Here is a 15,498-nt window from a genome sequence, read left to right as displayed (position 1 = left end):
AAAAAATAAGAAGATAGTTTGGCCTAGATTTCTGTGGGTTGCTAATAAATTTCAGTTTGCTTCATTCAATCTTCCTATCTGATTATGGTTAACTGAGCCATGTGTGTGATACACTCCTGTAATCCCAGCACTCAGGAAGCTGAGGCAGGAGGACTGAGAGGTTCCAGCCCAACCTATACTACACAGTGAGACGTAATGTCAGAAAAAAAATATTCAGTCTGTCCTTGAATTCACAATCATCCTGGCTCAGCCTCCTGAGTAGAAGTAATTTTTGTCTCCTTGTAAGATCCTCCCATGTTTGTAGTCAGAGTTACTAGGGATTCTGCCTCAGAAATATCACTCTAAGGCCAGGCATGGTGGCTCGTGCCTATTATGGTAGCTACTCAAGAGGCAGAGATCAGAAGGATTGAGTCTTGACAAGTTAGCTAGACGCCAGATGTGGTGGCTCACACCCGTGCTCCCAGCTCTGCAGGAGGCTATAAGCAGCCCTGAGCAAAAAATGAGAGACCCTATATTAAAAAAAAAACCAAACACAAATAAACAAAAAACCTAAAGCCAGGCACCAGTGGCTCATGCCTGTAATCTTAGCTACTCAGGAGGCTGAGATTAGAGACTTCAGTTTAAAGCTAGCTTGCACAGAAAAGTCTTTTAAGACTTAACCACAGGAAGTGGAGGTGTGGCTCAAGTAGTACAGTGTTAGCCCTTGAGCAAAAAAGCTCAGGGACAGTGCCCAAGCCCTGAGGTCAAGCCACAGGACCAGCACTAAAATGAACAAAAAACTAAGGCAAAAAGGGCTGAAGGAATGAATGGCTCAACCAGTAGTGTAGTTGTCTAACAGGAACAAGGTATATGGTAATGGGAAGAGCATCTCAGCAGGCCTCCCGCTTCTTACCCCTCCAGCGTGGTCTCACACTAACTCTTCTAAGCACAGCCAGATATCCCTGGGTTCTCCCCTGACTAAAAGCTTCAGATGACTATGGCTGCCTTTGAGCTACAACCTAAATGCCATGCTTTAAACAAGGCCCTTGAATGTTGCTCCCAGCGGTACTTCCTGTGCAGCTCCTTTCCAGACACCCAGAACTCTGGTGACCTTGGATTCCTCATCCAGCCCTGAGTCCTCCAAGCACTGTCATAACTGCATGCATGTGAGGGTCCATTATTATACATCCATTACCGCACCCAGGGCACCGGGTTATAATTAACCTGCTATACATTTCCCCTCCTAGACTCAGGGCCTCTTTGAGGCAAAGAATAAATGGCTCCATGGCCTTGGCATCTGCCTCTGTGAGTGCCAGATAACTGGGTGAATGAACTGCATTTGAACTAATTTTGAACATCATACCATTATTAAGGATTTATGTCACAGAACCCCAAGTCCTCAACCAGCAGGCACAGAGCAAAGTCCTCTATTCTACCCCTTCTGATTCTTCACTGTGTCATATGGCAGTGGAGAGATAATAGATGTTCATTAAAATTCTTTGATATCTTTAGAAAAAGTTGATTTCCTGTTCTACAATCGAGCTTTCTCTTATCGATGTTAAATTAATTCTTTGATGTGTTTTGTGTACCTATTGTGTGCCAGGCATTGTGCTAAAGGCTGAGGATGTAGGAAAACAGCATACAGACAAGGTCATAACCTTCCCATAGCCCAATTGAACATACCTCCCGAATGTTCTGCTGCTCCACCTCATGTCGCTTGATCATGATTTTCCGCTTGAAGAAACGACAATGTTTGTCGTAGTACAGTCTCTGCTGGGTGAGAAGGTGGGCTTCCTCTTCAGCCTGTGTGTGCTGCAGGTTCTCTTTATGCTTGGAGATCCGCTCTTGCTTTTCTTTCTTAGGTGTGCTATGGTCTTCATTCATTTCCTTGGAAAAACAAACCCAGGTACTGATGAGAGGAGGTAGAATACTAATCTATGGTGAAAGGAAGGAGACAGCCTTTACAGAAAAATGTGGTGGGCTTACTCTTCTGTCTTCTTACTGACTAGCTTGGCCTATATTTGGTTAACTACTCACATAGTTAAAATCTAATTGCTGACATCCATGTTACTTAAGTTTTTACCATGTGACATCACACAATATTTTGGTTATCTTTGCCCTTCCAAGAAGTCCTTGTGAGTCAACTTTCTCCTTTCATGTTCCATAAAGTCCTTGTTACCAGCACGAGGCAGGCTGGGACCACAGGGAGAAGGCAAGTGACTTCTCTGCTCAGGCTTCCACCTCAGCTTCAACATTAGCCACCTAGTTTGCAAGTCCAGATTCATAGGGCCATAAAAATGTATTCCAAAATCAAGAATCAGTGATTTCTGGGCATGTGCCATTTTGTTTTGTCCATATCCCTGTGCTCTATCAATAGCTGAGATAGGGAGACTTCCATCATTCTGAGAATTCTATGTCTAAATATTTATGCTGAATCAAGCTTTACTTCATGAGGAGTTATAGGAGTTTTGCACAGAAAGCTCTACTGAGGTTTCTCAAATTGGCTCTTACTTTGCTTTTTCTTGGGGTACCTTGAAAGATTTAGAAAAACAAAAGGAGCCCGAGAACTAAGTGGGAACTCTTTAATAAACAAAAAAGCTTGGTAGCATTGGGATTTCAACTCAGGACCACATGCTTGTTAGGTTAGCATAATTCTGCTAATTTGTATCTCTGGTTCTGTTTTTCACTGTTTGTTTTTAGATGGGGTCTCACTTCTCAACTGGCCATGCTTCTTTGATGATCTGTCTACTTTTAGACTTTTCATTGTTGCTGGGATGGGCTGAAAGGCATGTGCCATTGTGTCCAGCTATAAATTGAGATGTCTCCAGAACTTTTCTGCCCAACCCATTAGCCTCCCAATCTCAGCCTCCTGTGTAGCTAGGATTAGAAGTGGGAGCCATGCCTGGCCTGAGTGGGGACTCCGGAGTGCAGTTCACTGGGAGAATATTCTAAAGGTAGATTCTAAATATTTTCTAAATGTTTCACGTAATCAAATTATCCTAGTGTTACAAAAGCTCAAAGTGGCTTCCACATTCATACAGTATGTCATATAGAAATAAGAAGGTAAGAGCTGAGAAAAATGACATTTCTTATTGAAAGATAAATTTAATTTCTATCATCCAGCAACATCCTCTGGCAATGCTGTAAGAATTTTCCTCAAGTCAATCACTAAGAAAAAAACAAAACGAGGTCAACCTTCTTCATGCAGTTATTCCTCTCCACTCTCTAGTTTCCTAGATCTTGCAGTGTCAGACTGCCCATTCAGCCAGTGTGAATCAATCATAATTGTCTCTCCAGCCTAGCAATTACAATGACTTACCGGGGTGAACAAGAGATCCCTGGGCCCAGGCATACCCCAACCCACTTGCTCTCATGACCTAATTAACAAAGAGTTGGAGAGGAATCCTGTAGTGTTAACCTACAAATCAAAATATGAACTCCATATTTCCTATACTAAAGCAATGGCACATACTGAATCTAACTATACCTTTATATACGTAGTAAGTCTACAAATAGGAACTCCTGAGTCTTTTAAGAAGGAAGGTCTACAGAACTGCAGCCAATTCACCCATAAGTGCTAGTAAATGAGACCTGAAGGAATCCGAGCTTTCAGATGAAATGCTACTTCCTCAAGGAAACTCTCAAAGTCCACCAGTGGTCTTCAACCAGAAATTCCAGTAACATATTTACATGGACTGCACACAGGAAAGGTCAGGAGCCAAACTAGTCATGGCCTCTGCTCTTACAATGCTTAGCAGCTAATAGAGTCAGTAGCTCAAACTGTCTTTCAAAAAACAAAAAAACTGTTATGAAACCAGATACTAGTCCTGCTTGAGACATTTAGGAGAGCTCTCTTGGGGGTAGTCCTACAAAGAGGAGAGGAGTTAATTGAGTGGAACTGAGAAGGACTTGGGGATGGGGAGGGGATCCTGGTGGAAGAGGTTGTATGTGCAAGGCAGTTGGTACATCTGAGGAACTGAAAGCTAATCGCTGTGGCTGGAGCAGCCAAGAGCAGGTCTAAGAGTAAGGGGATCACTGGTGTGAGATGCCAGAGGAAGGGCACTCTTCTAAGCACAGAAGAGTGTATGATGCTAGCGGAAGGGTAGACTGTCAGATCTTTGGCATTTTGAGCTGTTCTAAGAGCAACAGGAAGTCACTGGATCTGAAAATACTGGAGTAAAATAACCGTATTTATGGTTTGAAAAGATTGCTCTGGGTCAGGCAAGATGGCACACATCTACAATCAAAGCTACTCAGGAGGCTGAGATTTGGGGGGATTGTGGTTTAAGGTCATCTCAAGCAAAAAGTTAGCAAGACCTCATCTCAGCCACATCTGTGATCCCAGTTATGAGGGAGCATAGATAGGAAGTCTTGGTACAAGGGCAGACCCAAAAACTCCAAACCCAACCGAAAGAACAACTAAAGCAAAAAAGGGCTGAGGCTATGTGGCTCAAGTGGAATAGAACACAGTTAGTGAGCAAAAGGACCAGAGTTCAAGTCCTAGTATTCCAGGAAAAAAAAAAGATTTTCCTGCTCTTTGAAGTACAGAGAAAAAGCTAGAAGCAGGGCAGAGTGTGTGTGTGTCTTGAAAAGTGGCTCCTGGAGTAGCAGCAGCAGCATTTATATGGGAACTTGTTAGAGATGCATAACCTCTACCTGGGTAGAGGGCTGGCTTAGCAATTTGCTTTCATAAACATTTCTGATGATTTAATGGGAAGTTGGAAAGTGCTGGATTGGAATTTTGGTCCTGAAGCAAGGTGAGGCATTTCTCAGTCTCCGCCATTCTACTGGCAACCTAGAGCCCACACATACCTGGGCAACCCTTACCTCTTTTATTTTTTCCTTGCAAATCTTATACTGCTTCTTCTGACTTTCTAAGAAAGTTGTCAAGTCTTTCTTCTGCTGGGCCAAGATCTGTTGCTGGAACTTCTTCTCATCTGCTGCAGCTACCTTTGCCTGGAGAAACAACAGACATGACAGCAATGAGCCTGGCTTCCACCCTGTCCACAGCCTCCAGTGCGGGACCACGGGCCCCAAGTGCTGAGCCACGCCAGCTTTGCCACAAGTAATAGTAATATGAAAAAGAGATGCCTTGTCTGGCTCCCATATGTCTTCAAAGAAATGTCATTCCAAATTATGGGGAAAAATTAGGAGGTGAACCACAAACATATTTTATTGAACACAACAAAACATATTTTATTGATCTGATGTTTCCTTCTGTGTGGAGAAAGACAGCTTAATTCCTGAGACATCCCTAGTGCTATGTCTCTACTCACTCCACCCCCAGGGAGTGGCACTCCTGTTTTTCCACACAGAGTCAGTGTCATGGGATGGTAGAGAAGGTGACTCAATAGGAACTTGTGACTGGGTAAGTCCATCCAGTGGTGGTCAGTGTGACAGAATCACATTTAATATTGAATATCTTTCTAGTAGTGACACTGATACTTCAACTTAGTCATTTTTTCCTTTCTCTTGATGCTAAGGATTTGAACTCAGGGCCTCACACTTGTTCAGCTGGTACGACTTGAACAATGCCTCAATCCATCCATTTTTCTGGTTTGGAGATGGAGTTTCGTCATAGACTTTTCTGTGTAGGTGGGCTCTGAACCTTGCTTCTTTGGATCTCAGCCTGCTGAGTAGCTGGGATTGTAGGTGTGAGCTGGCACCTGGCGTGTCTTACTCTGTTTGTTTTGCCATTCCTGGAGCTTGAACTCAGGGCCTGAGCACTGCCCCTGGCTTCTTTTTGCTCAAGGCTAGCACTCTACCTCTGAGCCACAGTGCCACTTCCAGCTTTTTTTTGTTTATGTGGTGCTGAGGAATTGAACGCAGGGCTTCATGCATGCCAGGCAAGCACTCTACCGCTAAGCCACATTCCCAGCCCCTTACTCTATTTTTAAAATTAAATTTCCAGAGCTGAAAGTATAGTTAAGAGTGCATGTTTAGTATTTATGAGGTCCTGACTCTTAGTAGCAGCTAATGCAAATCAATTAACTACAAACCAAATTATTTTAGAATGTGGATAAGGAAGAGAGCTGTTCCCTAGACATCACAAATCATGGCTAGATTAATCCTTTGTTAGACTGGGAGGGTGACCAATCTTAAGTGTATCAGTGACAGGCAGGGACCATCTCACTAAAGGGACAAACTGTGGGTGTGGTAGGTAGAGAGCTAGACCTATTTGGTTCCCAGAAGACAGGAGCCTCCAGTAATGCTCAGAATATATTTGAATAGGTTTTACCTTTTATACCCACTCAGCAATAACACCCCTCTCTCATTTGCAAGAACCCTACTTCTGTCCCTAGCGGGAACTGCCACTGACTATGGCCAGGCTGGGTTTGGCTGTGGCCACTAATGCAGTGCGGCCACACGTACTGACCTCCTTTTCTATGATAGCCACTTGCTTCTTGGCCAGCTTCTCCAGCTCGATGGACGAGTTGTTGGCATGCGTCTCCACCTCCTTCTGGAGTTTGAGGCGGTGCTCGTCCATCTCAGCCTTCAGCTTGTTCTCCAGGGCGATCAGCTGCTTCTGGTGCTGGCGCCGCATCCGCTTATAACCTGACATCTGTTCCCGTAACTCGTTCTCCTGCTCATGCTCATGGATCTGCCGTGTAACCTGCCATAGGTTGGGGACAGCATTCAGGTCAACAGAGACCAACTTTTGGGTGAAGCCACACCTCAGAAACGATTTATCACTGTCACCAGGCATTTCTTGTCTGCCCACTGCTCCCTTGTAGGGACACTAAGCTGGGGGCTTTCTATACTTACCCCTCTCCTCAAAGCCACCCCATTCTCTCCTTCATTTGACACGCTCACAGATAGGTGTTACTGCTCCATTGAAAATAAACTTGAGACAGGAGGGAGTCAATTTATTTATTCATCCCAAACACACGTGTATGTGTACACACAGACACATACAATCACATACACAGACACACACTCCAGGTTACATAGCTAATAAGGAGGGGGGCCTGGGATCCTGAACATTTCATTTTCTCCACAACAGGGTTGTGTGCATCCCTGATGATGGTGGGGATTCCCTGTATACTCTATGCTACTTGCATCATCCCCTGGACTCTGCCCACCAGAAGCTTTTTGCTTCCCTTCATGATACCCAATCTATATCCAGGAAGCGATGTGCCTAATATGTTAGAATGGACCCCCATGACAGTTTGGCCTTCAAGTGACAATTTTAAATAACTCTGCTCCCAACAATAACATTCCTGCCTCACCTGTAGCCTGCTTCCTACTCTTTCCTCCTCTGGAAGATGTCACTGACCTCCCAAATCATGACCATCAAGTGTCTTCTGGTGTCTGAGGTGGGAATGGCAAAATCTCTCCAGATGAGGCACAATTTTTTTTTTTAAAAAACATACCTCTAATAGTCATAGGAACCTTGTATGTTCTTTTAAAATAATTTAAGTATGATTTATTCCCTATTCTTACAACAGGGGAAAAGGAGAAAGAGACAGACAGACAGACACACACACACAGACACACACAGACACACACATGCATGTGCACACACACACACACACAGACCTTTAAAAATTTTTATTTTCTGGCAACACTGGAATTTAAATTTCGGGCTTCACATTTTCCAGGCAGACACTCTACCACTTGAGTCACACCCCTCACCTTTTTTTGTTCTAATTAATTTTCAGATAGTGTCTCACCATTTTTATCCACCAATGACTTCAGATAACAATCCTCCTACCTATGCCTCATGCATAGCTAGGATTACATATATAAACTACCATGCATGGCTTTTTTGCTGAGATGGGACTCTTGTTCAACATTTTCCCCAGGCTAGCCTTGAACCTCAGTATTCCCAATCTCTGCCTCCTGAGCAGCTGGGATTACAGGTGTGAGCCACCATACTTACAGAGAGACCTTCTCTGAAAACATCTATTTCCCTCATCCCTTTCCCCACAAAAGAAATATTAACAGAATTATATCATTTTCTTCCCCCAAAGAGAAAGCATTTCTATGATTTCTGGATGGCTACTTTTTCTGAATTCACTCAAGTAAATAAATGTCCAAGGAGCAGGAGAGTGAAAAGGAAATCTTGATGCCTCTTGTCTCTTCCTTTGAACCTCTCACGATTTTCTAGTCCTTCATTTTATCACCCCTCTTTACCTTCTGGATCTATTCACCTCTCATTTCCTTTTCAATCTTCCTATCAAGTTTAGAAACACATGAATTCTATGAGTATAACTTTAGCTTTGTTCTCTAAGTGATTTGTGCACCCTTATTTGTCCAGGAGGCACTTTCCCCCCACCTCACCTCTAAACAAGTTTTACTGGAAATTTTCAAGCTGCTACTTTCAGTTTATGGGCCAAAGTATGTTTAACACAAAGAACAGGTTGTTTCTCTGCTCTTTTTGGAAGGTGTCTGAACACTAGACGGAGTCCTGCCTGCCAAAAGAGGGCAGCTCTATAACCAGGTAGTATGATTATAGTATGCCATTAAACATTAGCCCAACTTTGAAACTCTTCCAGCTGAAATGAACACTAGGTTTCATATTCATCTCTTTTTTGAAGGACAATACTCTTGAAAGTATGAGGAACAAGAGCAGAAGATACTTTAAGAGTGTAAAAGAATAGTACCACTAAAAAGCATCTAATACTTAAGAAAAACGAACAATCGACTTCAGCATCTCATTCATTCAATTTTGGGTGCTGGCAACTGAACCTAGGGCCAGCTATAGGCTAAACATGTGCTTTGCCTCTAATTTACACTCCTATCCCTGCTGTTGTTATTAGTACTGCTTTTGATTTTTTTTTTTGAGTCAGGATCTAGTCTGTTGACCACTGAGATTATAGCCATGTACCACCACATTAGCTCTATAGAAACTTATTATTATTTTGTGGTGCTGGCAATTGCCCTACCACTTGAACTATACTTCCAATCCATTCATTAATTCATTCATTTATTTTTCTGGTCTTGAACTCTGGATCTGGATGCTATCCCTGAGCTTTTGGGCTCAAGGCTAGTGTTCTACCACATGAGTCTTAGCTCCACTTCCAGCTTTTATTTATTTATTTATTTATTTATTTATTTATTTATTTGTAGTTTAGTAGAGATGGGAGTATCACAGACTTTCCTGTCCAGGCCAGCTTTGAACCGTGATCCTCAGATCTCAGCCTCCAGAACAGCTAGTCTTACAGCTGTGAGCCACTGGCACCAGCTTATTGTTATTTTAATGGATTTATTTGTAGTTAAAAGAAAAGCAAAGAAGGGGCTGGGAGTATGGCCTAGTGGCAAGAGTGCTTGCCTCCTACACATGAAGCTCTCAGTTCGATTCCCCAGCACCACATATATGGAAAACGGCCAGAGGGGGCGCTGTGGCTCAAGTGGCAGAGTGCTAGCCTTGAGCAAGAAGAGGCCAGGGACAGTGCTCAGGCCCTGAGTCCAAGGCCCAGGACTGGCCAAAAAAAAAAAAAAAAAAAAAAGTAGTTTGAAATATGTATATGTAAACTTTCTCATTCTTATAATTCTTGAAGTACAATTTTAAGGGAAGAACAATTCCAATCAATGTAAAGAATATCAATTAGTCTTTTGAAATTTACCATCTTTTTCTGACAAATGAAGCTGTATTTTAACCAGATACTTCTACTTTTTATTATAGCAGTCCTCTTTAATCAGATTTCTGGAGCTGGGAGGTAGGGAACATGTCAACACTGTTATGTCACATTTAAACCTTGTCACAGGCATTGGCCTACGTTCAGCAAAAAATTTTTGGGATGGCCATTTTCCTGGATAGAAGGCCTATATGCAGGGCAGAAAGGAGGCAGGAGTCACTTTTTGTCTTCTCTAGCTGATAGGTCCTGGTAAAGGGGGAAGTTCTGCTGCACACCAGACCTTATCTGGTGTAAATGCAAGACACAGATACATGTCAATGTGAATGGGTCATCAGTTTACATTTCCCAGGAGACACCATACTTTCCTTGGCTCTCCATGACATGGAAACACCTAGTACCACCACCTTCCTAATGTCATAACCAAACTTCCTAAGTTTCCAATTGTCTTCTTGGGTGCATGTCAAAACATTAAGTTGTATATTTTCACAATCCAGGTAGACAGATATATGTAAATGAAAGTACAACTAGATGTTTCATTTGTTAAGCTTAACATGCTACGTAGTTAGAATTCATTAATTACAATATGCATGCTTGTGTTTAAGTTTATAATGTGTGTCTGAAGAATACACTATTTGGTCAATACATTTTAAAAGCCAATACTTGCCAGGCACTGGTGTTTTACACCTGTAATCCTAGCTACTCAGGAGACTGAGATCTGAGGATCGCAGTTCAAAGCCAGCCTGGGCATAAAAGTCCGTGAGACTCTTATCTCCATTAACCACCAGAAAACTGGAAGTGGCACTATGGCTTAAGTGGTAGAGTGCTAGCCTTGAGCTGAAGAGCTCAAGGATAGCACCCAGGCCCAGAGTTCAAGCCCCACAACCGACATAAATAAATAAAATATAAATAAATAAAAATAAAAGCCAATACTTAAAAAAAATCATACTCTTTTGGTTTCTAAAGTGGTTTCACCCACAATTTAACCCTTTAGGGTTGAAGGTGTGGCTTAATGGTAGAGTACCTTGCCTAGCAAGCAAGAGGCCCTTGGTTCCAATCTAGTACTGCCCAAAACAGAATATAACAACCACACACACACAAAAAAAATAGGAATATAATAACCAAAAGACAAGAACAAAAAGAAACCCTTTAATTTTTTTTTTTTTTTTGGCTAGTCATGGGGCTTGGACTCAGGGCCTCAGCACTGGTCCCTGGCTTCTTTTTGCTCAAGGCTAGCACTCTGCCACTTGAGCCACAGCGCCACTTCTGGCCATTTTCTGTATATGTGGTGCTGGGGAATCGAACCCAGGGCCTCATGTATATGAGGCAGGCACTCTTGCCACTAGGCCATATCCCCAGCCCCGAAACCCTTTAATTTTTATAAGCCCTATGTTTTGAAATGTGTCAGAGACTACCAGTACCAAAGTAGAAAAGCGATCATTTTCTGTTATTGAGCAATGGAGGGAATCAATCCCCTCCAGAAGTCAGAAATGGCTGGGAATATGGCCTAGTGGTAGAGTGCTTGCCTTCTATACATGAAGCCCTGGGTTCGATTCTTCAGCACCACATATATAGTAAAAAGCCAGAAGTGGCGCTGTGGCTCAAGAGGGAGAGTGCTAGCCTTGAGCAAAACGAGGCCAGGGACAGTGCTCAGACCCTGAGTTGATGCCCCAGGACTGGCAAAAAACAAAACAACAACAACAACAACAAAAAGAAGTCAGAGATGGAGGGGGGTGGTATTTGAATGACAAGTTGAGTCAGGCTGAAAATAGGAAATCACTACAGAGACATACCAGCTGTAGTTTTTATAAGGAAGTTAAACTTCCCCCCCAGTGAGCTGCTTAGAGATCAGCCTCTTGTCCCTTATTGTACACCAACCTGGGGCAAATGAGAACCTCTCCAAGTATCTTTGTTTTTTCCATTTATAAGGAAGAAGTAGGAATGTCATCCACAGGGCTGGAGGAACACTAGCAGAACACCATCAAAGGAATCAGACAATATTAGCTTCCTTCCTTTTCATGCCAGGCCTTGAGAATAGGGATATAGTTAATAGTGGATCCAAGAGCAAAGAAATGTGTATATAGATTATAGATCACCAGAGTAAAGGTGAAGCTAGAGGACCAGCTCAGTGTGCTTACTTCAGCATGCACAAGGCCCTAGGTTCCATCCCTAGCACCAATAAATAAGTAAAGAAATAAAGAGTTCCAATATACAATTTAATCTTTCCTTTCTTCAGTGCTGGGGGATTAAGCCCAGAGCTTCATGCATATTAAGCAGTGCTTTACCATCAAGCCATACCTCCCCCTGCCCCCACCCTGTGTATAGTTTCTGTAGTTTCAGAGTCTGAATTATTACCCATTTCATCTATCTGGTTATGTAAAAAAAATAACAAATGATATATAAACTATAAAAAGGAAGATTTAGGCTTTTGAAGAATAATTTCTTTAACGTTTCAACACTACCTGATTTAATTCTGACAAAATTTGGCACTCAAACAATGTTATCGAACTATAGACTATGAATATCATGTCCAAAACCCTGCACTAAGAGGCTAAAGTAACTTATTCAACGTAAAAGAGGGGTATGGTGGCTGATAATGTTAACCTCTTAAGAGGTCAAAGCCTATCAACAAGATTATTTGTCAAAATCAAAATGACGTATATGAGAAAAGTAGCCACCTCATCACTTAGCACAAACAAAATCCAAAGCAGGTTCTTAAAAAGAATACAATGAGGGACTGGGGATATGGCCTAGTGGCAAGAGCGCTTGCCTCGTATACATGAAGCCCTGGGTTCGATTCCCCAGCACCACATATAAAGAAAATGGCCAGAAGTGGCGCTGTGACTCAAGTGGCAGAGTGCTAGCCTTGAGCAAAAAGAAGCCAGGGACGGTGCTCAGGCCCTGAGTCCAAGGCCCAGGACTGGCAAAAAAAAAAAAAAAAAAAAAAAGAATATAATGAGTTACCTTTAGGCCCTAAGAATCTGACATCCCACTCTTGAGAACCTCTAAAGAAAGTCTTTGTTCTCACTGGCAGTAATGATGAATCCCAGGCCATTCTGCCTTATCACAGAGAACATCACATGAATAACTCTGAAAAACACACTTCTACATCCACATTCACATGCCAGTGGTTGGAAGAGATTTCACAGTTCATTCATTCAGCATGTGTTTATTGAGATTGGCTGCATAGGCTGGGCCTGCTGATTGACAACACATGGCCTCTACAATGATCTCAGTGGGTTACAAGGCCAAGAACAAGGAAGGAGAAATTCAGAGTTTGGATGGGCATCTCCTGGCACCTATTCTAAACAATTTCAAGCTCTTAAGGAACACTTACTGCTGAGACACTAACACTTCTATTCTCATGTAGTAAACTCATTCAGGTATTCAATTGTACAACTAGTTGAATAATTGGGTTGCATTTTCAAAAACTCCAAATGTAGTTTTCTTTAATTTGCATCCCCCCTCCCCTGAATCTTGTAAAGCCAAATAAGAGAGTCTGTATTTGTATGGATAGAAAACAAATTCTCCTCCATGTTTTTCTGGGGACTACAAGCTGGGAGTTTCCCTCTTATGTCCCTCTCCCTACTGTGTGTTCTGTCCTCAGCTCACCTGAACAAGGATGACACTGCATTCTATTCAGAATTACTGTATAATAAGGCTGACAGCTGAAAAACAAATCTTAGGGGTGTGTGTGTGTGTGTGTGTGTGTGTGTGTGTGTGTGTGTGTACAGGACTTGAACTCAGTGCTTGGGTGCTGCCCCATCATATTTTTTTTTTTTGCTCAAGGCTGGCTCTATACCATCTGAGTTACAGCTCTACTCTTGGCTTTTTGGTAGTTAAGTAGAAATAAAGAATCTCATAGACTTTCCTTTGAACTGTGATCTTTAGATTGAGTAGCTGGGATTACAGATGTGAGCCACCAGTGTCCAGCTCTTGGTGCTTTTTATGGTAACTCCTACCAAGGAAATATTTAGGGGCCTGTGTTATTACAAAATTTGAAGAAGAAATGGCATCAGATATACAGACAGCTGAAAACGCTTTGTGCACAGGTCAGTAATATAATTAAAATATCAGGCATCTATTCACTCAAGGAAGACTCATCTCAAAGGGGCAAAGAATCTTGAAGAATTATTCAAACAGTTCTCCTCCAGACAACAATTCAATAGGAACTTTTTTACAGATGGAAAGGGAAGCACAAAATTAAAAGGAGATGCCATGGAATGTCTTTCATTTTCCTAGTGTTTCAAAACAAGGTTAATAAGCTCTGCTCTTAGGAGATTATGATGAAAATTACAATTCTAAAGTTTACTTTGTTTTTTTTTCTTTGTTACACATGCAGTTGTGTGGCAGAGCCTACAAACACAGAAATCTCAATTTTCAGGTGCTGAAACAACCTCCAGCAGCTGCGTACCCCAAGTTTATGGGTTTCATACACCTGTCACAACTTGATTCTTGGGTAGAAAGGAGGAAGTCATGCAGAGGAGAGAAATGACCAGGTGTTGCCCCTTCCAGATTTATGTTGAAAGGTAGGTTCACCAAACAATTTTAGCTGTAACGTTTTTGTTAGTTTGCAAGTTGACAAGATATATTCTCATCAATTATTGGCTTGTCACTGAAAAATGAATTTCTAAATTCCTCCTCATTTTGCTGTTCACGTTTGGACCTCTCAGTGACTTGTTAGCATTCTACTGAAAGATGACAAAAAATAAAACCAAAATCAATCAATATTTTATAGCTACCAACTAGGGGAAGTGAGGTTTCCAACCGTGACTTGGTTACTCATTACACGGGACCTTCATTTTTCCCCTGGTCTTACAGTTATGGTTTTTTAATCCATTTGAGCTGGAATCCACCACTACCACCAACAAAACCCAAAGAAACCCCTAAGTCAACAACAAAAAACCAAAATCAAAACAGAAACATCATCCTCAACCACAACAAAGCATTACAAAAAATAAAAGAACCAATAGAATTCGGTACACACTTTGGAAAATTTAATACTTTTGGATATTCAGTGTCCTGACTGCTATTGGGACTTTGCAATTATCTGATGTGGAGAGCAGAGCTATAGTGCTTCATAGCATACACAAAAACAGCCACAAAGCTGTTAGATTGTCCAAAGTGAGAGGTGAACTATATCACATCATACCCCTTCTGCCTTCCATTGATTTATTATTCTCCCTCAAAACCACTTGATTCAAAACTCTGATCCTAAAACTCTGATTCAAAACTCTTAATCCTAAACTCTGATAACTCCCATGGATCCTATCACAGCTCCTGAAGCATTGACTCAGGGAGGGTGCCCTGCAAAACCAACTTATTTTTGTGGTTAAAGCAACTGCCTATCAACTACTCTGTGTTCAACTTCATACAGGAGCAGCCTTTAGTCAATCACAAGTCCATCAGAGAGATGGCTGCTGACAGTTCCCTGGACAGGCACTGTGAAGCCTGTAGGAGTCAGCAGGGCTCCTGAGGACTTCACCCACAGCCAGCCCTGGCCTAGCAGGGAAGCAGCTTTCTCATCTGCAGAGAGGAAGACTGTGACAGCTGAAACACACACAGAGCAGCCCTGGGTGAGTTCACAGAGGCCAGTGGGAGATTTTTCTGGCCTCACTGTAGTAGAGTCTTATGGGGAGGGAGGGGAATCATGAATATGTGATGTGGGAATGAGGGTGTGGCCAGTGGAGGAGAAGAGAATGTGTCCCAGAGGGGGACTGCACTTGGTACCATGTCTGATTTCTTGCCTAACCTGCCTGTGGTATGGTGGTGCTCCGGGCCCTTCGCCATTTCTCTCGCCTCTAACACCAGCAGGCTGGGGATAGGGACAAGCCTCCCAGGAGCGTGCTCAGTACTCAAGCTCTCACAAATACATTGTTTCTTTTGTCAGCAATCATGGCAGGGAGATACTTATTATTTAAATAATCCCACCCTGCTTTAT

The 15,498-nt window shown here is 42.4% G+C and overlaps 1 protein-coding gene across 2 annotated transcripts in view; it reads right to left on the bottom strand.

The window, feature by feature from the left end:
• Taok3 (TAO kinase 3) overlaps positions 1 to 15,498 on the bottom strand; it is a 133,151-nt gene that overhangs the window by 18,627 nt on the left and 99,026 nt on the right. For both annotated transcript variants that reach the window (XM_048342867.1, XM_048342868.1), the window contains exons 15-17: positions 6,356 to 6,592; positions 4,807 to 4,935; positions 1,663 to 1,866 (exon numbers count right to left, since the gene is read on the bottom strand). In XM_048342867.1, the coding sequence (XP_048198824.1) occupies positions 1,663 to 1,866; positions 4,807 to 4,935; positions 6,356 to 6,592 (570 nt within the window). The remainder of the gene's footprint in view (positions 1 to 1,662; positions 1,867 to 4,806; positions 4,936 to 6,355; positions 6,593 to 15,498) is intronic.

This window comes from Perognathus longimembris, chromosome 3 (genome assembly GCF_023159225.1).
Source record: "Perognathus longimembris pacificus isolate PPM17 chromosome 3, ASM2315922v1, whole genome shotgun sequence".
Classification (NCBI taxonomy): Eukaryota; Metazoa; Chordata; class Mammalia; order Rodentia; family Heteromyidae; genus Perognathus; species Perognathus longimembris.
The sequence above is the reverse complement of the archived record's forward strand: the minus strand, read 5'-3'. Positions and strand labels throughout refer to the sequence as shown.